The 23,335-nt window shown below is 43.3% G+C and overlaps 1 protein-coding gene across 1 annotated transcript in view; it reads right to left on the bottom strand.

Moving 5' to 3' along the window:
• Nucleotides 1–1,410: 1,410 nt before the first annotated feature.
• GUCY2C (guanylate cyclase 2C) overlaps nucleotides 1,411–23,335 on the bottom strand; it is a 108,799-nt gene continuing 86,874 nt past the window's right edge. Inside the window, exons 22-29 of the mRNA XM_030841351.2 lie at nucleotides 22,050–22,141; nucleotides 19,317–19,475; nucleotides 14,945–15,137; nucleotides 10,927–11,101; nucleotides 7,157–7,255; nucleotides 4,820–4,914; nucleotides 3,170–3,246; nucleotides 1,411–2,070 (exon numbers count right to left, since the gene is read on the bottom strand). Coding sequence (XP_030697211.1) covers nucleotides 1,896–2,070; nucleotides 3,170–3,246; nucleotides 4,820–4,914; nucleotides 7,157–7,255; nucleotides 10,927–11,101; nucleotides 14,945–15,137; nucleotides 19,317–19,475; nucleotides 22,050–22,141 — 1,065 coding nt within the window. The 3' untranslated portion in view covers nucleotides 1,411–1,895. The remainder of the gene's footprint in view (nucleotides 2,071–3,169; nucleotides 3,247–4,819; nucleotides 4,915–7,156; nucleotides 7,256–10,926; nucleotides 11,102–14,944; nucleotides 15,138–19,316; nucleotides 19,476–22,049; nucleotides 22,142–23,335) is intronic.

The following is a 23,335-nucleotide window of genomic DNA, read 5'->3' as shown; positions in this document are numbered from 1 at the left end:
AAAAAATCATTATAACAACTCCTTGAGGTGGATATTATGATTAATGATTTATTAATGAAACAGAGGCTTGGAGACATTAATTAATTTACAGCTAGAAAAGAGCAGAGAAGGAATTTGGCCGGTACTATTCTTAGTCACTGTCATCACTGGTGTTATACATCCACACTGTTAAGTGGTCAAGCCGAGGCCACACATCTGTTTAAAGGTCAAGAAATATTTCACAACCACGTAGAGTCTATAATAGAATACAAACACGGGAGCCTTCAACTGAGAAGTTTTTCATCAATGCCCTGTGAGCATTAAAAACAATTTTCTGGTCGACCTTAGAGTTGCTAAGTTTGCCTGTTGTCAAGGATGCTGCTTGGTTCCCACACCCACTTATCTCTTTCCATTTCTCTCTCTCCTATAAGATTCAAGGTTTGGAGAGACTGTATGTCTCTACTGCCTACATTAAGCCCAGTCCCTGGAATAAAAGGAGAAGGTCAAATGTGCTTCCTGAATGAATGAATGACCAAGAACTTCCATGCCACGACCTCATCCCTGTGTATAGTCTCCTTGTGCTGGACACAGAGGCACAGACAGATTATAAACCTCCAGATTCCAAGGAAGGACTCTTGCTGCATATTACGTGTTCAACCTATATATCAGGAGATAATTTATTACTTTTTTTTTTTTTTTTTGCGGTACGCGGGCCTCTCACTGTTGTGGCCTCTCCCGTTGCGGAGCACAGGCTCCGGACGCGCAGGCTCAGCGGCTATGGCTCACGGGTGCAGTCGCTCTGCAGCATGTGGGATCCTCCTGGACCGGGGCACGAACATGTGTCCCCTGCATTGGCAGGTGGACTCTCAACCACTGCGCCACCAGGGAAGCCCTATTACCTTTTGATTGTCTGCTTTTCCAGGTGATGGAGAAGACATAACCTGTTTCTTAATCTCTGGGGTGGCTTTTGTGGCAGAGGCCTGGGGAGGCATGATGTGGTTAGAGCAGTTGTTTTAGTGGTTTAGAGCCAGGGTGTTACATGCTTGTTCTTGCCCTTGCTGATACTAGTCTACTCAACCTGACTTTTGTCCTTTCCCCAGAGATTTCAAGCAGACGAGTCATGCTGGAGTGCCATTAGAAGGGGCAAGAGATTGCTGCTGGATGTGAAAGGGGGTTTGAAGAGTTTGAAGTAATGTGTCTTTACAGGTAAACAGGATTTGAATTTAGCCCAGCTCCTATGGTAGAGGCCTAGACACAAAATTACCACATGCACACAGGTAATGATAAACATCAAGGTTCGTATCCCTGAGCAATGATGCTATTTGCCCTCCTTCAGTGCAGGGGATTTAAGTCAGTTTTTCAGTGAGTGCAAGGCGATGGATGGTGCATTCCAGGAAAAATGGGTGGAAAAGATGGAAACACATCCACAGACCCAGGAAACACTTAACTTTTATTCCTACCTCATATACTGCATATTTTCTGCAAAAATTATGAGTTAAATATAATTTAATGGAGACAAAGTACTTAAAATATAATTGCGACAATTAAAAAAAGAATCCTATCACGAATACAGAAGGAAAAAGAGCCAGTAAACAAAACAAAAATAGGCAAAATAAGAACAAAATCTCCTCAACTTCGAGATGGTACATTCATTCCTCTTCTTTCCCAGGTCGAAGCTCCCTGGGGTAACTGTTGAGATTGGGCCCCAGAGTAAAAGGTAATTATCGCACTGAGGGCACAGCACACATTTGATTCACAGAAGCAAGTCTATGTTCCAGACAGGGCAGCCGAGGCTGAAGAGGTTGCATCTAAGTCTTCTTCCGTTCCACTGAGGTGTCAGGGAAATGGAAGCTTCAGGACACCTGCCCAAGTGCAGCTGGGCTTAGTTTGCCCGAGCCCTTAGACTTCACTGAGGTTTAAAAATGGGTGCTCTCCTTGTCTGTCGTGTTCAGCTGCAAGTATTCCAGGGTGCCCTTCTTGTAGCTGGCTACCCGGGTTGGTTTTCTGTTCCTTATCCCTGAGGCCTGTCTTTTCTGTAAAGAGCTGGCGATCATGTCTACAAACTCGGCTTGCAATCGCTGTTGGCTTTCCCTGGAGAGAGAGTGCGGAGGGAAAACGGATCTTCTCAGCAATTCATACAGACTATCCCTCAGCTCCAGAACCGCCAGTTCCATTCACTGAATACTTGTTGAACACCTGTTCTGGGCTGAACACAGGAAGTCCAGACAACACAAAATGATCCTTGCCTTCCCTTGATGAGCTTAAAGATCTGTCATCCCTGCTCTGTGTAGTTGTAGGAAAAGTAGAATATATTTCGAGCAGGAAATTATTGATATATTTCAATTTCAAAGTGCAACAACATGCTGCGGAATTCGGAGGCACGGTTAGGTTTACACATACCTCTGCAGGGAGGGGAAAGGAAGCCAGGAGGGTGCTAGGCCCCTGCCACCACGAAGCTCTGAAAACACATTGGTCCCACACCTTCCTAGGAGTGTGGCTTGTCTGGGGAGGGCTCACAACAGGTGGAGGGTTTCAAGAGTTTAGAAGGGACCTGGGGTGCTCTTAATAAGGGGCCAGGTCCCCCGTGACCCAGGGACGATCTGGGTTGACTTGGCATCTCTACGGTCTTCCCCATGTGTCTGGGTCCTGCGTCTAGGAGTCTGCAAAACAGGGTTTCTCGACCACAGCAAAAGCCATTCCAACGGCCACAGTGACTGATCGCAGTGGCCAAGGTGCAACCAGAAGACCATTCGAGTCACCTTTAGGGGAACCTGAAACCCGGTTACTTGGACCTGAAACCTGTCTTCCTCATCTCACGGGGAACACATGCTCCATGTGAAGACCCAGACCCGCAGTCCTGGAGCTGGGGGCGTTCCTGTTTCATCAGGTGACGGCAGAGCACTGCAGGCACGGGAGGCAATGCAGTACAGTGTGCTCCACTGCTCTACTTTTGTCACGACCAGAGGGGCAGGGAGGGAGCCCTAAACTGTCCTCTGGTCTCCTGAGCAGACCTGAAACCCTCTAGCAGTCAGAGAAGGGAGGTTTCCAAGCTTTTTCATGTGTGTAGTCTCTCACCTTGTATTCATTGCATCACTGCCACTGGCAAAGCCCTCGACCGCACGTAGCACAACTTACAAAGCCAAGACCTCCCCTCCCCCACCCCTCCCCATCACAGCCGCAGGCAGCTTACGCGGTCGGAGGGGTTGGCAGGTTGTACTCCTGGTCCTTCCCCCCCGTCAGCCAGTAGGTGGTCTCAGTTCCTCTTCCCTAGAGAGAAAAGAAAGGTGTGTACCATGGAGACCAAGACAGTCGGCTCTAGCCCACCGTTCTGACAAGTATCTGTTTCCAAGACATTTCACCTCTGAGTTTCTCATCAGTGCCCATATTTTAGGACAGCACCTGTTCCTGATATGATTTGCATTATCTGTACACCGATCTTTATGTCTAAGTGCCTGTTAAAAAATAAGTCTCTCATCCACCAGACGTGCTTTTTCAAAGTAGAATTTTCTTTTTTCCCAAAAGATATTTCAAAATATCACCACAGCAACAGCACAAGAGCTCTAAATGAAGAAGGAAGAACATTCATCTGCAATCCTGCTACGCCAACGAATCCAACTGGTTTCTGTTGTCTACGTTTTATTCCGGCCCTTTTTGTCCCAAAACTTTGCCACGAAACTTGTGCCACAGTTTCCCCACATTAAGTGTGTAAATTATAAACGCGTGTGCATCGTAATAAACATTCACTAAGTACCACTGGCTGGGCCCATCTGGAGGCTATAAAATAAAGGGAAACACAGGCAATTCTGGTTTTGCTAGAGCTTGTATTTGAAAAGGAGACTGGATGTTTATATTTTTAAAAATCACTCATTCAAAACAATTGTGGTTTGGGGCTCTGTTTGGACTGTAATAATCCTTAGACCACTTCTGTTTTGGGGGGAACACCCTGCAGAAAATGTATTTACGGAGAATTAAAAAAGCAAGTGTGATGTTTGGACACAACTACCTGAAAGGAGGCTCTCCCAGTTGTCACAGAGTAGAGGCCAGCGGCCCTATGACTAGTAGAGGCAGGTGGTCTTGGCCGATCATTGGCTTCAGACCGACTGTGAGTGCGGTTGCCTTCAACTAGCAGCCGGTGGGCCACCTGGAGACGCGCGGAGGCTCTCGAGGGCTGCTGTTCTAAACGTGCGGGGCAGCGTGGCGCATCTGAAACGGGGATTCTTCCGTCTCCCTGCGCATCACAGTCACATAGAGTGCGTGTTTCAAGCACAGATTTCTGATCTACACCCAAGGAGGGTCTGACTCCGCAGGCCTGCGGGGGGAGTCCAGGCATCCGCATTGTAACAAGTGCCCGGACGATGCTGAGGCGGAACGTGGAGCCACACCTTGAGGTTCACTGGTCCAGAACCTCAGAAAAGTACAGCAAGAAAGGTGGCCTTAGAGAGTAGCAGCGTCTTGCAGTAAAAGCGAGGACGTAAGTGGGGAGAGGGGGGCTTTGACTAAAGTAGTCCTGCAATAGACTTAGCTCTTGGGAGTGGAGGGGGAACTGGGGACAAACCCGGATACAGGTGAAAGAAATGGTGGCAGCATTTTATAACGTAGTGGCCATAGCTCAAAACATCAGGAGGGGTCTTTGGAGTAAAGGGATGTTCTGAGTTTATAGTCTTCGGTGGTAGCTTCTCCTACAGGGGAGGGTGGGTGATCATTGCGGGGAGAGCAGGAAAGCGCCCTTCGTTCTCATGCTCATCAATATACTGATCATTGGATGTCCAGTCTCAAAGGAGGCATCCCCCAGGTGCTGGTGAGAGCTTTCCTCCGGGTGCTGTCTCCGCGGACTCCTTACCTTTAAGTACGTCTCTCCCCTCACTTCATACAGGAACTGGCACTCCGTTCTCTTCAGGATGGATATCGTGGAGCCGCTCACATGAATCCTCAAGGCTGGAAATGCGGAGCAGATCAATGAAAATCTCACCCGTTTTGAGAGCTATTATGTGGCACCATTGGTTTCCCCTTGAGCCAGAATATTTATTACAGGGGCTCTTGGCAGCTTAGATACTGCAGTAAAAATACTAAAAAATATCATCAGTGAGGTAAGAACTATTATCGCACACGGGAAGAGAGAGGGTCCTGAGGGAGGGGGCTCCTTAGGCTGGCCCCGTAAATTCTCATCCCAGCTCAGAGTGGGAGCCCCTGGGCCTGGCTTTGGATTTAGCCTGTGGTGCTGAGCTTAAAAGGTGGAATTTGCTCTGGTGTCTCCATATAGACATTCCAATAAGTAGCTAAAGTGTTGGCGGCAAGGTGAAGATTCTGGAGAGAGTTATAGAGCCTTGATTTTCTCGTATTTTACTCTTCCCGGGTAACGGTTATCCTTCTAACAAACAAGTGGTGAGGGCAATCTCGTTCACTGATTGATTACTATATAACACCTTCCCACTCTGGGTGCCACAGACAGTAACAACAGTAAGAATAGTGAAAACCCCGTATTGCCTGCCTACCATGTACCAGAGGGCTGCTCAATGCTTAAAACACATCACTTCAACTCCTTCCAGAAACACTTCCAGCAAGGTTGGAATCCCATCCTCAATTTGTATCTTCAACTTTCTGATGCCTAGAAAGATGAGGTAACTTCCTCCCAAGCTTACACAGACAGTGACTTGTATAGTTATGATTTTAACCCGTCTGTTTGGCCCCAACCTTATTATTTCCTTTACACCGTGATTTTCTAGTTCAAACCAGTATCAGGTTGTCAGTAGACTGCCAAAATACCATACTACCACCAGTGTTTTGTAAGCCCGCACACACATTACCAATGCTTTCTTTCTCTCTTGTATATATTTCTAATATTATCATAGTCATAGGTATTTATTGAGCATTTACCAGATGTAACACACACTGCCTCTACCTTGCCAGAAAAACGCAATATAAGTTTTTGCATATAACAAATACTTATCATTTTCTTTATTAAAACCAATTCCAAGGAAAACCAAATAAAAGAGGAATAGGAAAGTGAACCAGGGTATATACTCTGTATCTAACTCACTGAATTTCTATTCAGTTTAAGAGAAATCCTGCGTGCAGGAACGAAGACCTGACGTAGCCAAAAAAAAAAAAAAAAAAAAAAAAAAAGTAAACCTAAAAAAAAATTTAGCCCTGGAATGCATACCATGTCTTTCGTTTTTCCTTATTAAAGGCTCAGTCCAGCACTTTGTAAGGCTATGTACATCAGGCAAAGTTCAGTGTGCATAGGAGCTTGACATCAGCTGCCTCAATTTATAGCTGTGGTAGTTTGTTCACAGGGGTGTCAAATTTGAAGTCTGTAGGAAACAGATCTGGGGCCCGAGGACAGATTAGTCTGTAGGACTGTCTGACTGTAACATCAGCAACACCAGTAATATCTCCAATTTCTTTTTGGGTCCTTTTCTCAGCTGATGCCTGTGAGGCCATGTAAATGGCGGCTGCTGCCACAGATATCAGGCTCCTTCCAGGAACCAAGTCCAACGCCACAGCTTTACAGGCTATATGTGTAACTACCATCGTACTTTAAATGTCCTAGGAACTCCTTCCTGCCTGCAGGCAATATAGAGACAAGCAGAAGCTATGGCATCATTAGCCCTTCCCTTCAGGCTCTTCTGTTCATACCCTTGGCCTGAATAGATTCCTGTTAAACGGAATTTCTGTTTAACTTACATGGATCTATGCTAAATTTCATGGCTATTCCAGGTAAAGCATGCCTGAATGCGTTGCAAATGAACCCAAATTAATGATAACAGTCTAAAACTGAGTCAAAAAGGAAGAATAAAACAGTTATCAGTAGGGCTTCCCTGGTGGCACAGTGGTTGAGAGTCCACCTGCCGATGCAGGGGACACGGGTTCGTGCCCCGGTCCGGGAAGATCCCACATGCCGCGGAGCGGCTGGGCCCGTGAGCCATGGAGCCTGTGCTCCGCAACAGGAGAGGCCACAGCAGTAAGAGGGCCGCGTACCGCAAAAAAAAAAAAAAAAAAAAAAGTTATCAGTAAACGGCAATTTGTAGCAAGGACTGGATTGACCCAGGCTCACGGCCAGTCAGTGTGAAGAGTCATTCTTCATCTCACTGGCACTTATTCTGCATTTTATCCTACAATTCCCCTCTGCTGGAAGACAGAATCTCTGTCCTCTAAAAAAAGCAGTCTCCCTTCTTACGGAGGCCAGTGGATTCCATCCGCGAGGCTGTGTTGACTGTATCTCCGAACAGGCAATAACGGGGCATCTTGATGCCCACAACTCCGGCAGCACAGGGACCTGAGAGGGACAGAAAACAAGAGGTGGAGGCAACAGAAGTCACACAGTGGAGTGGGGGGGGGGGCAGGCCTCTCCTCAGCGTCACGATGCGCGATACCTCATTTCATGGAGAAGCGGTTCAAGGTGGGAAATGCGACCTGTGACTTTTGCTTTAAGTCAATGTATTCACTGGGGGAGCACCATTATTCAAATCACGCTTTCAGAAAGTATTTTGCTCTAGGACAGAGAAGCTCATTGGCAACAAACAAGGCATCCAGAGATCCAGGCTGAAAGGTGTAAAGTGCTCCTTGAGATTATATATATATATGTGTGTGTGTGTGTGTGTGTGTATATATATATATATATGTATATATATGTGTATATATGTATGTACATGTATGTGTATATATGCATATATATGTATATATATACACACACATATATATAAAGATTTATTTATTTAATTTTATTTATTTTATTTATTTTCGGCCACACTGGGTCTTAGTTGTGGCACACGGGATCTTTTGTCGCAGCGCGCGCACTTCTCTCTAGTTATGGCATGTGGGTTTTCTCTCTCTAGTTGTGGCGCATGGGCTCCAGAGCGCCTGGGCTCTGTAGTTTGCAGCACGCGGGCTCTCTAGTTGAGGTGCGTGAGCTCAGCAGGCTTAGCTGCTCCGCAGCATGTGGGATCTTAGTTCCCTGACCAGGGATCGAACCCGCGTCCCCTGCATTGTTAAGGTGGATTCTTTACCACTGGATCACCAGGGAAGTCCCCCTCTTTAATATATTAAATAGAAGCCTCTCAGGAAGGATGAAGACGATCCCACTGCTTGCTTCCTCTTCCAGCCACACAGCCCGGAGCTCTGAACTGCTGGAGGGCACAGTACACTCAAAGGCTCAGTGGCCCAAGTTTGTTTTATTTTATTTTTATTTAAGTCAGAGTAGCCTTTTTGGCATTGGTGGCCTGATGATGGAAGACCCAGAAGACAAGGACTTGGCATCTTCTTCCCTGAGCATTTCATGCACCATGTGAATACAGAATGGGGAGCCTGTCGCACAAGGATACTCCAAAAGGAAGAATAAAAGCCAAGGCAAGGCGATGCACGGTGGCATATCAGGTAGGAAAGAAGGGTTTGCTCATGCAAGCATTTGTGTGGAATGATGGAATGCAAGGAGTTAAAATTTTCGAAGTTAAAGATTAACTCAGAAACTGCAAAATCGGGTTTTGGATAGAGGTAACTATTGATTTTATGGTTGGCTGATTGGGTTTTGACCTCTATGAGTTTCTTGATAGATTCGTCCTACAAATATTCTGTGTTTATGAACACTGAAAAAATTGAACATTGAGTTGTTCATTGTTTATGAACACTGAAAAAATAAAAATACTGAACCCTCCCCTGTTAGGTTCAATGCAAAAAACAAAACCAACCACAGAGAAATAAAAAACAAGCAAAAACAGCAGGAGCTACTTGATTAGAAGCTCTCTGAGCTTCCCAGAATCTAAAATATGACACAAATGAACTTATCTACGAAACAGATACAGACTCACAGACATAGAGAACAACCTGTGGTTGCCAAGGGGGAGGGGGGATGAGGGGAGGGACAGACTGGGAGTTTGGGATTAACAGATGCAAACTAGTATATGTATGTATAAATGAATCACTTTGCTGTACACCAGAAACTAATACATTGTAAATCAACTATACTTCAATAAAATAAATTAAAAAAAAAAATCTCTGAGCTTCCCAAGGCTGTGCCTTGACTAGTCACTTCAAAAACGGAATGATAAAACTGGGAAGGGCCTGGAGGTGGAAAATGCCTGCAGATGTTATGTTTTGTCTTCAACTATCAATATTTAACTGCAACCTTTTAATTTCTTAGGGATAAACCCGTCTCGGTATATGTGTCTACTATTTACTCTCATTCCAGCCCAATGTGACAGTGCCTGAGCCCTGGCAGTCACTCAGGCATTGAGTAGGTCACAGAGGAAAAGAGAGGGGACCAGGACCCAGAGCTCCATTCTCTCTCCCTGGTTCCATCAGTTCTGCTGCTGTCCCTTCCTCCAGGCCTGACAATTTGTGATGGGTCAGGGAGATGCCGAACAGTTCCCTTATGTGTATATGTAAACATCTACGACAATTTGGTTGTGACATGACTGGGGAAGGCCACAGCTATGTTCCTGGCTGTCAAAGATGTGGCAGCAGTTTTTAACTTCTAGATACTGTCACTCTGAGACTCTCACTGATTCATTACTCAACCAAATATTTACTGTCTGACTCTGTGCTAGGCACGGTGGATACAGGATGACTTTTGCAAATGCAGTTGTCTGGCCCTCACCACAAAGCCTGGAGTGACCTCTTGGGTTTTCTTTACCCTGTGTCTTCTGTGAGGCTTGGAGGGCAGAAAAAGGGGCAATGACAAGAAATTATAGGGAGATGTGATTTACTTTAACACAAGGAAAGACTGTCTAACAATTACAACTATTTGATAAAGGAGTGAGCTGACTTTGGAAATACTGAGTTTTCAGGGAGTCCTGGGATTATTTGTTCTAAACGTGGTTATATTATTATTTATCTTGGAAAGTATAATTTATGCCCTGTAAAAGATTAATCTAGATGACTTCTGAGTTCCTCTACCACTATATTTTTCTGTAATACCATAAGTCCCTACATAGGAACGAGCTCTGTTCCGAGAGCGTGTTAAGTCTAATTTGTTTGTAAGTCCAACAAAGTTAGCCTAGGTAACCAACTAACACAATTGGCTATATAGTACTGTACTGTAATAGGTTTATAATACTTTTCACACAAATAATACATAAAAAACAAACACAAAAAATAAAGAACACATTTTTAATCTTACAGTACAGTACCTTGAAAAGCACAGTAGTAGCAGCGACGTCATCGCTGCTTTTACGCTCACTTCTGGACATCCTGGGCTCGAAATAAAGATACTGTACTACTGTACTCTAAACAGTACTGTACAGTAAAGTACACAAAAGCACAACCACTTGTAGAGGATGCACGCATGTGACAACATACGCCAGACACGTGAACTAACTTACATGACTGGACACGCGAACGCATGTTTGCATCTTTAAAAGTTCGCAACTTGAAGGTTCGTATGTAGGGGACTTGCTGTATTCGTAACTCATCTTCTCAAATCTCTACATTCAAGGTTGGATAAGGTTCATGATCTTTAAAGTGATCCATGTACTTTCTGTACCACTGAGGGGTTGGGGGAACATAAACGCCCTTTTATTGTAGGGATCTGAACAGATATGTTTTCCCCCTGTAGATAACATAATCCATTTAAGATACTGTAATATTTCAGTGGGAAAAAAATACACAGAAGTTGGGGGTGGGGGAGAGGGAGGGAATGGGGAAGAGATAAATGACATAGTAAATAGGGCAGCTTGAATAGGAAGTCCGGAGCTTGGTATTTTAGTTCGTGGTTGGTGGGTGTTTATCGTTCCATGAGTGCTGTCACGGCTGTCGTTTCCTAGAACTCTCCAGAGACTAATTATAGGTCTAATTATGTCAGGATGTGTAACGGGACTTCGTATTTGGCAGGAGGATTCAAGAGTAAACCTCATGTGAAAACTGATCACGTCTGAAGATCCTTTAACCTTTCTGATTTAGTCGGTGCACACAGGTACATACGGTTCTCGATTGCTACAATGCTCAACTACATACCAGAGTGAATTCCAATGCGGATCCATATTGGGAGGCCGGGAAGATGCTCTAGCTCAAAGGTCCCCATGAAGCTGAGGATGTCCAAAGCCATCTTGGCGATGTCAATTGCATGTCGGTTGCCATTTCTCTTAGGCAAACCACTAGCCACCATGTAGGCATCACCAATGGTTTCCACCTGTGGAAGTAGTTTCTCATTAGTGAATCTGCCCCTTCTAATGGCACAAGAAATCAAACAGAAGCAGTTAGTCACATAAAAAATTGGCTTCCCTGGTGGCGCAGTGGTTAGGAGTCCACCTGCCAATGCAGGGGACTCGGGTTCGTGCCCCGGTCCGGGAAGATCCCACATGCCACGGAGCGGCTGGGCCCGTGAGCCGTGGCCGCTGAGCCTGCGCGTCTGGAGCCTGTGCTCCGCAACGGGAGAGGCCACAACAGTGAGGGGCCCGTGTAGCAAAAAAAAAAAAAAAATTTTCGAGAACTCAGTATGAGCATGGCCCTGTACGCTTTTTCTGGGACTAGTTCAAGACCAGTTCTATGCTAATTTCTTCAGGGTTTTTATAGCCTAGTGAAATAGTTGATAAAACAACTATAAAGGATTTTTTAAAAAATATATTTTAAATTAATTTTTGGCTGTGTTGGGTCTTCGTGGCTGCGCACGGGCTTTCTCTAGTTGTGGCAAGCAGGGGCTACTCTTCATTGCGGTGCACAAGACTCTCATTGCGGTGGCTTCTCTTGTTGCGGAGCACGGGCTCTAGGCGCACGGGCTGCAGTAGTTGTGGTGCACGGGCTTAGTTGCTCCGCAGCATGTGGGATCTTCCTGGATCAGGGCTTGAACACATGTCGCCTGCATTGGCAGGCGGATTCTTAACCACTGCACCACCAGGGAAGTCCCCGCTATAAAGGATTTTAACCATATGAAAGTACTTTATAATAATATGAATCATCCAGATGTGATGACAATTCTATCAATGTTGAAATAATCTGAATGGTTTTATATAATTTTAGGAACACCTCTAAATACCAGAAAAGTCATCTTTGGCTCTTATCATTTTTTATAAACTATTTGACAAAAAATAATTATAAAACTCAAAATGGATTAAAGACCTAAATGTAAAGTCAGACACTATAAAACTCTTAGGGAAAACACAGGCAGAACACTCTATGACATAAATCACAGCAAGATCCTTTCTGACCCACCTCCTAGAGAAATGGAAATAAAAACAAAAATAAACAAATGGGACCTAATGAAACCTAAAGGCTTTTGCACAGCAAAGGAAACCATAAACAAGATGAAAAGACAACCCTCAGAATGGGAGAAAATATTTGCAAACGAAGCAACTGACAAAGGATTAATCTCCAAAATATACAAGCAGCTCAGTATCAAAAAAACAAACAGCCCAATACAAAAATGGGCAGAAGACCTAAATAGACATTTCTCCAGAGAAGATATACAGGTTGCCAACAAACACATGAAAGGATGCTCAACATCACTAATCATTAGAGAAATGCAAGTCAAAACTACAATGAGATATCATCTCACACCAGTCAGAATGGCCATCATCAAAAAATCTAGAAACAATAAATGCTGGAGAGGGTGTGGAGAAAAGGGGACCCTCTTACACTGTTGGTGGGAATGTAAATTGATACAGCTACTGTGGAGAACAGTATGGAGGTTCCTTAAAAAACTAAAAATAGAACTACCATATGACCCAGCAATCCCACTACTGGGCACATACCCTGAGAAAACCATAATTCAAAATGAGTCATGTACCACAATGTTCACTGCAGCACTATTTACAATAGCCAGGACATGGAAGCAACCTAAGTGTCCATCGACAGATGAATGGATAAAGAAGATGTGGCACATATATACGATGGAATATTACTCAGCCATAAAAAGAAACGAAATTGAGTTGTTTGTAGTGAGGTGGATGGACCTAGAGTCTGTCATACAGAGTGAAGTAAGTCAGAAAGAGAAAAACAAATACTGTATGCTAACACATATATATGGAATCTAAAAAAAAAAAAAAAAAAAAGGTTCTGATGAACCTAGGGGCAAGACAGGAATAAAGACACACATGTAGAGAATGGACCTGAGGGCACCGGGAGGGGTAAGGGTAAGCTGGGACGAAGTGAGAGAGTGGCATGGACATATATACACTACCAAATGTAAAACAGATAGCTAGTGGGAAGCAGCCGCATAGCACGGGGAGATCAGCTCGGTGCTTTGTGACCACCTAGAGGGGTGGGATAGGGAGGGTGGGAGGGAGACGCAAGAGGGAGGGGATATGGGGATATATGTATATGCATAGCTGATTCACTTTGTTATATAGCAGAAACTAACACAACATTGTAAAGCAATTATACTCCAATAAAGATGTTAAAAAAAATAAATAATAATTATAGGTTTCTCTAATATATAATACACTTTCTTGTACTATGATGATTCCAATCACTTTTCTTGTAATAGGCAGTAGACCTATTTATTCTTTGATAAGTGTTCTCCCTTTTAATATTATTTTCATAATCATATACATTGTTCACGTGTGTTGGTTAGTTAACTTCATTTTGCTGAGTATCTCTAAAATGCATAATCGGGCTTCCCTGGTGGCGCAGTGGTTGAGAGTCCGCCTGCCGATGCAGGGGACACGGGTTCGTGCCCCGGTCCGGTAAGATCCCACATGCCGCGGAGCGGCTGGGCCCGTGAGCCATCGCCACTGAGCCTGCGCGTCCGGAGCCTGTGCTCCGCAACGGGAGAGGCCACAGCAGTGAGAGGCCCACCTACCACAAAAAAGGAAAAAAAAAAAAAAGCATAATCATTTTCTATTCAACGGGAACTCTTGTTAGCATGGCTTTCTGATCTACATAGGGTGAGGACTGGGCTAAGATAAATCCTAAAAGGAAGTCCTTCCTGTGGGTAAAACCATCATAACAGACTGTTACATGAATGACCCCTAAACTTAAGCATACAGAGTTTTAGTCATATTGTTTATCTCAGTAATCTTCAAAATAATCCATTGAGTTAGGTATTATTGTGCCATTTTACTGATAGGTAGATTGAGACTTGCTGAAATTAAATACTATATTTTATGAGGTCATGCAATGAGGTGGGGCAACCTGGGATTTGAATAAAGAGCTCTAATTCTGAAGTTACTTGTTCCACATGCTCTGCTGCTTTTCCAACATGAAAATGTGGGAATGCAATTCTCCTTTACTCTTCCGATTCAGACATTATCAGCCCGGAACTGGCCGGCACTCTGGTCAGGCAACAGATCCAGCTCTGTTCTTTACTCTTCTTCGAACGATGCTTGCTACTTCAGCAACAATGACAAAAGATTCCAATTCTCCTGAGAATAACTCTGGTACCTTCTCTCCTTCATTCATAATCAGCCTAAACACTGCCCATTTTGTGAAGATGACTGAAGAGTAAACCATTTTCCCTAAATTTAACACCCCAAATTCATTCCTGCTGGACTGTATGTTGTGTCTTTCATATTGGTCCTTAAAGTCACAAGGTCATTTCGACTTACGACCCTTCTTATTCTTCCACTTCCCTTCACTTTTAGCTCAGATTCAACCACTAATTCATTAAATCTTAAATTACAAAGGACAAGACCTGAGTAGAGTTGGCCTCTGTATCCACAGGTTCCGCACTGTGGATTCAATGAACCATGAATCAACAATATTTAAACAAAATTCCAGAAAGTTCCAAAACGTAAAACTTGAATTTGCCACACTCCAGCAACTATTTATATAGCATCTACATTGTATTAGGTATTATAAGTAATCTAGAGATGATTTAAAGTACATGGGGATGTACATAGGTCATATGCAAATATGCCATTTTATACAAGGGACTTGAGCATCTGGGGATTTGGGGATCCATGGGGGTCCTGGAACCAATCCTGGGGCAGAGGGGCTAGTGGGTAGCGACGGAGGACTGTAATAACAGAAACAACCGATTCTGGTTCTGCTGACCTGGGGCTGAACCATCATTCAGCCTATTAGGTGAAGTGGTTACCTTGTACACGTCGTGGTGATCGAGAATGCGGTCAAAATTCTTATAGATGTCATTGAGCATGTCCACCACTTCCATGGGGGTGCTATACTTGCAGATGGTGGTGAACCCCACAATGTCACTGAAGTAGATTGTAACTTCCTCGTATAGTTCAGGCTCCACGATGCCTTTCTCCTTCAGAGACTTGACCACCAGCCTAGATGAGGAAGCGAAAAACAAGGCCTTCAACTTCAGCAAATTTCTTCTTCCCCTACAGAAATCTTTGAGGCTGTACTAATTGTCCACCAGGAATTCTAAAATTGGGGATTTCCAGTGAATTGTGTGGCTAGGAAGCAAAGACAGTTGGCATGAACCGAATGTATGAATATACTACACACACACATAACACATGTATTTGACCTCAGATGAATAGGAGGTTCAGTATTAATACTTGATTATAACACTAATATACATGTACACGTAACTGTAATACCTACACAATCCTAATACTTGCTCACTTTTTACCTCTCTATTGATAGCTTCTTCTAGATAGCGCTCTACATCCAGAAGCCGAGAAGGAGAGTGTGTCATTGATGTAAGAGCTTGACTCACGATAGCTATCAGATCTGACTTTCTCATCAGTAAATAGTTTTACTTCCCTGGCATATTTAACACGGCCTTGTTTAATATCACTATGAAGAAATAATGTATTTAAAATGAATTCTGATATATTCTGAACCCGGATTTATTTGAAACATTTTGGAGCAGAATTGGGTCCTTTAAAAAGCAACATCAGTTACCACGTAAACAAGTTAAAATTCTGCTAAAACTGCACAAGTCGAATAGAAGCAACTTAGACTATCTCTGTTGAACAGACATAAAGGGCAGTATATTAGGCTCAGAATTAAGAGAGAAGAACCACAAGAAGAGATGCCACGCTTCCTTTATGTGCCAAGTTGCCTTTTCATTGAGTAAATGGGGTGGAGGGGTGCTGACATGAGGCTGCGTGTTCCCTGTCTGCCTTTGGGATCACTTGGTAAAGGACCAGAGTACGGACCACCTGCAAGCTGGGAGGTACGACAGTAAAATCCCTTACTTTTCCAGATGAGAAAGCTGAGGCTTAAAAAGAAAGTATGGGGAGTTCCCTGGCGGCCCAGTGGTTAGGACTCCATGCTTTCACTGTCCAGAGCCTGGGTTCAATCCCTGGTCGGGGAACTGAGATCCCACAAGCTGCACGGTGCAGCCAGAAAAACCCAACCAAATAAAAAGTATGACTTGCACAAGGTCCCAGAGCCACTGAGGGCAGAGCCAGTGCTGGAACTCAGTAACTTCCACCCTTCACATTCCTGCACAACCCAGGCCTCGGATCCTCGGGGTGATGGGGAAGATTTGGAGGTGTGCTGGCTGCAGTAAAGGAAGAAGGTCTGGCACTTTCCTGGAAAACAGACAGCCAACCAACCACCAGCATTCCCAAAACTCATTTAGAAAACCTTCAGAGCATCAGGGGAGGTCCTTGCAGTGGGTACGATGATGAAATCTGGAAACTTGAAAACCGTCCCCGCCGTGTGGCTGGTCAGATTCGCAGGGGCACGTCTGGGGCGGCGGTTCTTTACGTGCCCCGTGGAAGGGTGCAGATTATTTGGAGGCTACACAGACTAATGATAAGATTGGATACTTCGCCATCTTTGCCCTTCATTTTACTGCTTATAGCTGAAAAGTCATACGAGCTTAGAAAATAGTATGTTACCTGAGAGAGAAACTAATGTTGGTGGATAAATGAAGGAACGGCTATGACTTAACCTGGTGAACTTTGATAACAGGTTTTTGCTGACACAGTATACAGAGTCTTAGAAGTGCTTCCCACAGGTAGGTAGTTTTTTCCATAGGTAGAAAAAACTTCTATTTTAACCTGTTTCAAACCCCCCAGGAGTACGTGAAATAAGTGTCTAGCTCCTACCTGCAACTTATTCACAATTTTGCTGTAATATTTATTTTGGATTCGTCTAGGTGTCATGCATGTATATTTTAGTTTTCTTTTGCAAATATAAAGAACTTGTATATAAATGATCAAAGTGACTTGCCCTGCAGTCACTGTGTATTGCAGCCCTTGCCCTACAGTCTTTGGTGATCCAACAGGAACATCTCCCGTCTAGTGGTCAACATGGCACACTGAACCAAGGGTAGGAAAAAAATCCACGGTGCTAAGCCAGCTGTTTCAAATCGTGAGTGTCATTATTGGTTAAAACCATCAGTGATAAAAAGCTGGGAAGGCAGCTAAATCATCAGGATGTTGTTTTTGTCACAACTCAGCATGAAAGGCCAGGCAAGGACTGATGCATTACATAAAGAACATTCGCAGAGCACTAACAGAAACTCCATCTCTAAAGTGAATAATAAGGGCTCCAGCCTATGCCCAGGGTACCAATGCCAGACTGAGGGCACATGGGTTCTGCATTAGGCTTTCTTCAGGGCCAGATGGCTGAACAGGGCATGTGTGTAACTCCTACCTCCTCATTCAGGCTTGTAGAACAGAAACTATTTCTTTATTTAGAAAACAACTCATACGAGCTCAAAATCATTCCTTTATTAATGTAGAGCTGATATGCTCAATGAGCATGGGTTCAAAATAAAATAATAATTAATGCAAGTAATATATAAAAGTCGTAACTACTATGCATAGTAATAACAACCATGGACGTTACAGACACTGTGCTAAGTACCCTACATTGTGCACATTATTTTAGAGGATTCTTTGAGCCAGCCTATGACGGGAAACAGGCTTGCAGTGTTTAGGTAACTTGTCCAAGGCTGCAGATCACAAGTAGGTGGTGGAACCATGATTTGAAGTCAGGCCTAGCTGACCTCAGTTTCCATGATTTCACCCAATGCGACACTGCCTCGCTTATCCTTAATCTAAGAGGACAGTTTATCATTCATTGAGCAGAGAAAATCACCTCTCATTTGTGAAAGTTGTGGGTCCCTTGGTCCAACCTATTTCCCAGCTATTCACATTTTAATTTCTTGCTTATCTTAACATTTCTTAGTTATTACCTGAGGACCAACACTTATAAAACGTTAAACTGGGATTTCAACCTTAATTTCTTTCTCTTCTGTCATGGTTGTAATATTGTTTCACAAAATAGAGGTCAGCCCGTAGATGCCTGTGTGATGAGACACCTGGGGAGAGTGGAACCATACCTTCTCCACTAAAGATGCTCCCACTTCTTGTAATTTGGCCTCTACTTTGAGGCAGACAGAAGAAAGCAAAGAAACTAACACTTAGTGCCTGAAAATGCCTTAAAGCTTACAGATTCTGTAGGAAAACTTTAATTTCCATTTTTGGACTGGGGAGAGACAGTGACTGGCCTAAGGTCCCAGACTTAGCAGAAGTGGCCAAGAGGTGCTGGAACCCAGGTCACCTTAACTCTACCATCCATGCTCCTTCCATGGTACCACACAGCCACTGGAAAACAGCCTCTTTCTTCTAGCTATTCAGACAGTGCAAACCAGGGCAAGGCTTAGCAAGGTACATGAATTTTTAAAAAAAAAATATTTTCTCATATTTTATTGTGCAATATAAACTTGACTAAAATGCACTAAGTAACAACATGTTATATTTAAATCAGCACTAAATTAAAATGTTTGGTGGGAAATAGCATAATTTATTTTAATACACTCCAACTCAGTCTGAAGGTGAGCAGTTTACTTCTGAAGGTTTAGAGATTCTACCTATAGCTTATTATTGAAACAGACAAATTTTTTGGTCTCTTTCTTCACCTTTGATTTTTAAAAATTCTTCTTCTTGGGCTTCCCTGGTGGCGCAGTGGTTGAGAATCCGCCTGCCGATGCAGGCGACATGGGTTTGTGCCCCGGTCCGGGAAGATCCCACATGCCGTGGAGCGGCTGGGCCCATGAGCCATGGCCGCTGAGGCTGCGTGTCCGGAAGGGGCCACAACAGTGAGAGTTCCGTGTAAAAAAAAAAAAAAAAAAACAAACAAACAAAAAAATTCTTCTTCCTTAGTTCACAGTGTCATAGAAGTGTAAAATAAGACTGATAGAAACCACTCTAAAACGTATGGCTTTATATACATAAAAAATTCAATAATGTTGTCACAACGCCTAATACAGTATGATTCTTATTTATTTACTAGCATCCAGAATAAATACATGTTCTGTACATATTAAATTGTTCAAGTGTATCTAGAGCAGTGCCTGGAAAAGTGGGGATACGTGCATTTTTAAACACAACAATCTGTTGAAGAATATGCGAAAGGGACCAATCCTATATAAATACAGAGAAGACCAATGCTAGACAAATACGCTTTGGCTTTCAGCCTTAAGGGCTGAGCATGTCTGCGGAGGCTGGAAGATCACGTCCGCGGGAGGACTTCCTTACCTTGGGAGCAACATGAAATTAAGCCTGTCAGCCCTGTCCCTCTCTGCCTTGTACAGCTGTGTCCTTTCTTCCACCAGATGTTCCAGGTTTCGGGAATACAGCTGCAGACGTCGGATCAAGGTATCCATATAAGTTTCATTTTTTTGGTCATGGAAAAGGCTGTAGGTAGTGATAGATGAAGAGGTCTCCATATTATCAAGAAAACATGAACATCCATTAAAACAATGGGTAAATATCATAGACAGGTAATTAAACTAAGAAAGGATAAAAATGACCAACAAATGTAGCAAAAATTTTTAACCTGAGGAAGGATCAAAGAAATAACATTTTTTTTTTTTTTTAGAAATAGCATTTTAAAAAAAGAAAAACAAATGTGAGCACAATGGTAATCAATGTAGGTAAGACGGAAGAAAAAGATACATTACAGCCTTTCTGGAGGGAAATCTGGTAAAATGTGTCATAAGCTTTAAGATGCTCATGCCGATCGGCCCATCAACCCTACTTCTAAGAATTATCCGAAGGAAACAATCACGCATGTGCTGAAAGTTAACTACAAAGAAAGCCACGGTATTCTTCACAAGCAAACATTTAAAAGTAACCTAAATGTGTAACAAAAAGTGATTGAAATATGAAACGATGGAATATGAATGTATCATTAAACACAAATTAGAATCGTGGTACACACAAAGATGCTACCTCTATATTAATAAGTGAAAAAAGCCAGTTTATAAAACAGCAAAAATTATCGTCCCATTTTTAATTTTTGAAAACTGGTGGCCATCTATTAAAAACTAGGTGATGTTTTTACTTTCTTGTTTGCTTATTCATATTTTCTAAAATTTTAATAAGGAGCAACTTGCAATAAAGGGGAACATAAGAAAAGGACCAAGAAAAGTAAAGCTGAGCCTTATATAGTATCTCCTCAGACAGAGTCAGGGTCCTAGAGCAAAAGCTCTAACTCTGCCGTATTTTGTTAGATCAAGACAACTTAGATGAGATGGCAGCTTCTCGTGACCCTGTGACACGCCTAGGTGCAGAGCCCAGTCGGGAGGCACACTGAGTCCCACACAGCTGTTGTGAAGGGATGAATAGATCATACCATTTCATTATCACAACAACAATTACAAGTTGCCATTTCTGTACTCAAAAAGATGGACTACATCATAATCCCCTTGGTGTGGGGCGGGATGTTTGTTAAAAATTGAGTACTTTTCTATCACAGACCTATCACAGACCTATATGACTGGAAACTGCTAGGTTTGGTATTAAGAGAAATATTTAACAAGGTCCCTAGGAGATTCTTACCGGAAACCATTATGGAGTCTAGTTGGGTAGAAAGAGTGAGGGAGCAGGTGTAAGGGATGGATTATCTTATTTCATGATGAATTGATTCAATTAAAACAGTTTCCTCAACCTTGGCTGTGTATTTTAATCACTTGAGGAGCTTATTTAAACTCCTGATGCCAGCCTGCACCCAGATCAATTACACCAGACTCTCTAGGGTAGGATTCTGGCACCAGTAGTTTAAAAATCTCCCCAGGTGATTTCAGTGTGCGGCCAAGTTGAGAACCACCATATTAAAGGCTAAATATCAGGGGCCTAGTTTTATCTTCACGAGCTTACATTTCATCTGTCACACATACAATCTCATCTGCTCTTAGTAACAGGTCTGGGAAGGAATGAAAATAATAAATCATTTATTATTTCCTGCTCCTTTTCCACATATGACGGTTTAGATCAAACAATCAATGGTCCCACTTTCATTGTCTTCACTCTACCCCACCTCGGTCCTGGGCTTTATTAAATTAGCTTCACTAAGTATCTGTGTCTTTGACTTGATGAGAACTACAGAAAGAGCTGGAAGGAACTGCAGAAATCATCTTTTTTCATTCCAATTTTACCAGCAACAAAATTGATACCCAGTTCGGGTGTTTTGCCCAATGTCCCACAACTAGCTATTATTAGATCCTAGCCTAGAAACTAGATCTCCTAACTCTTACCTCAGAGCTATTTTTCTCACCCCGCACCCTAACCGAAAACATGGGAAATCTGAAGTTCAGTCTTACTGGATAACCGTATGTTACTTTTTTTGATCCTGAATTATAATCCGATTCATGGCTCAAGTGCTTAAGGCCGAAGTTGCTGATCTTAAGATTTTAAAACTGTAAGAAACTTTTTTTTTTTTGCGGTACGCGGCCTCTCACTGTTGTGGCCTCTCCCGTTGCGGAGCACAGGCTCTGGACGCGCAGGCTCAGCGGCCATGGCTCACGGGCCCAGCCGCTCCGCGGCATGTGGGATCTTCCCGGACCGGGGCACGAACACGCGTCCCCTGCATCGGCAGGCGGACTCTCAACCACTGCGCCACCAGGGAAGCCCTGTAAGAAACTTTTTGATCTTCAGAATTATCCAGGGTTTTGTGCAGATTTGTACTAGACTTCTAAATCCTAATTACCTGCAGAAGGGTCAGGGAACTATATTTTTAACAGATCAGTCAGAATTTATTTTCGAATCAGGCAAGTTTTGCCCTTGAGTACAGTACTTAACGTTTCAAGTGATTATTCCCCCAAGAAAACGGTCTGTTCATCTCCATACCATTTTAATTTTTTGGAGACAGGTATTGTAGTCTGTGATCTTTCATTAGAAAAGACATTCTCATACTTAGCTGCCACAGAATGTCAGCTATTATTAGAAAAATCTGAAATTAGAAGGGAAAAGTAAAAATTTCAGCCCTACCCAAATATCTTGGCCAGTGTATTCTCGATTTTCTTGAAGTCTGGCCTCTTTTCTGGATCTTCCTCCCAGCAGTTTTTGACAAGCAGATAGACCTGGAAGAGAGAAGAGGTGGAAGTGAAGTAAGTTGGAAGGAGAAAGACAAATACCATATGATATCACTTATAGGTAGAATCTAAAATACGGCTCAAATGAACCTATCTACAAAACAGAAACAGACTCATAGACATAGAGATCAGACTTGTGGTTGCCAAGGGGAAGGGGGAGGGAGTGGGATGGACTGGGAGTGTAGGGTTAGTAGATGCAAACAATTACATTTAGAATGGATAAACTACAAGGTCCTAGTGTACAGCACAGGGAACTTTATTCAGTATCCTGTGATAAACCATCAACCCTTCCCTTCGATCCTAAACTAAGGAAAACGGAGATACTGATTTAGACCAGGTGGGGTTGATGGGAGAGACAAAATGCTTCACGGACGGACGTTTGCAGGCTTTGTGCAGGGGATGGCAATAAACAGCTGGGCTCTGTGAGTACGAGGCAAGTGACTCTAAATGAGTGAGGCTCTATGACATTAGTTTTCAACCATGCCTGACCGTGGAATCGCCTGGGGAGCGTTCACAAAACTTCTTATGATTTTGGGACATTCTGAATTAACCGGTTTGGGAAGGGGCCTTGTTAGGGTTCTCAGATATAGCAAATAGAAATACAGGACACCCAGTTAAACTTGAATTTCAGATAAACAACGAATAGTTTCTTTAGCATAAGTATGTCCCAGATGTTGCATGGCCGAAGGACACTAATCTATACATTTTTAAGTTCCCCAGGTGATGCAATGCCCAGCTGCGGTGAAGAGAAGCGAGGAAGGGGAGGTACGGAGGGAGAGGGAGACGCGAGGAAGTCTGTGAAACCATCTTTCGTTTGATACCACTTGTTTGCAGCTTTTGTGGGATCAAAAAGCATGGTGAAAACCATTTGTTTTAAATAATAAAGTTTGTTCTTCACTCTGACCCCAAACAGGATCACAAATGGTACTAGATACAGTCCCTACCTGCGTTCTTTTGCCTTAACAAGAGTCCCTGGGGAGGGACAGGACCACGGTATGGAACCGTGGTTGCCTGTACTCACCACTAGGTGATGCTCCTGCCTGGGAAAACGATCTGCTGGCTTATGCCTTAGCAAAGAAGGGACAGAAGAAGCACTGACAAATGGGCTGATATGGCACCGCCCGTGAAACAGCAGATGCTCTTCAGGCATTGCCAAGTCTTGGAGTTTTGGGCCTGTATTCT

Source organism: Globicephala melas, chromosome 10 (assembly GCF_963455315.2).
Source record: "Globicephala melas chromosome 10, mGloMel1.2, whole genome shotgun sequence".
In the NCBI taxonomy this organism is placed as follows: Eukaryota; Metazoa; Chordata; class Mammalia; order Artiodactyla; family Delphinidae; genus Globicephala; species Globicephala melas.
This window is presented reverse-complemented; position numbering and strand designations above follow the sequence as displayed.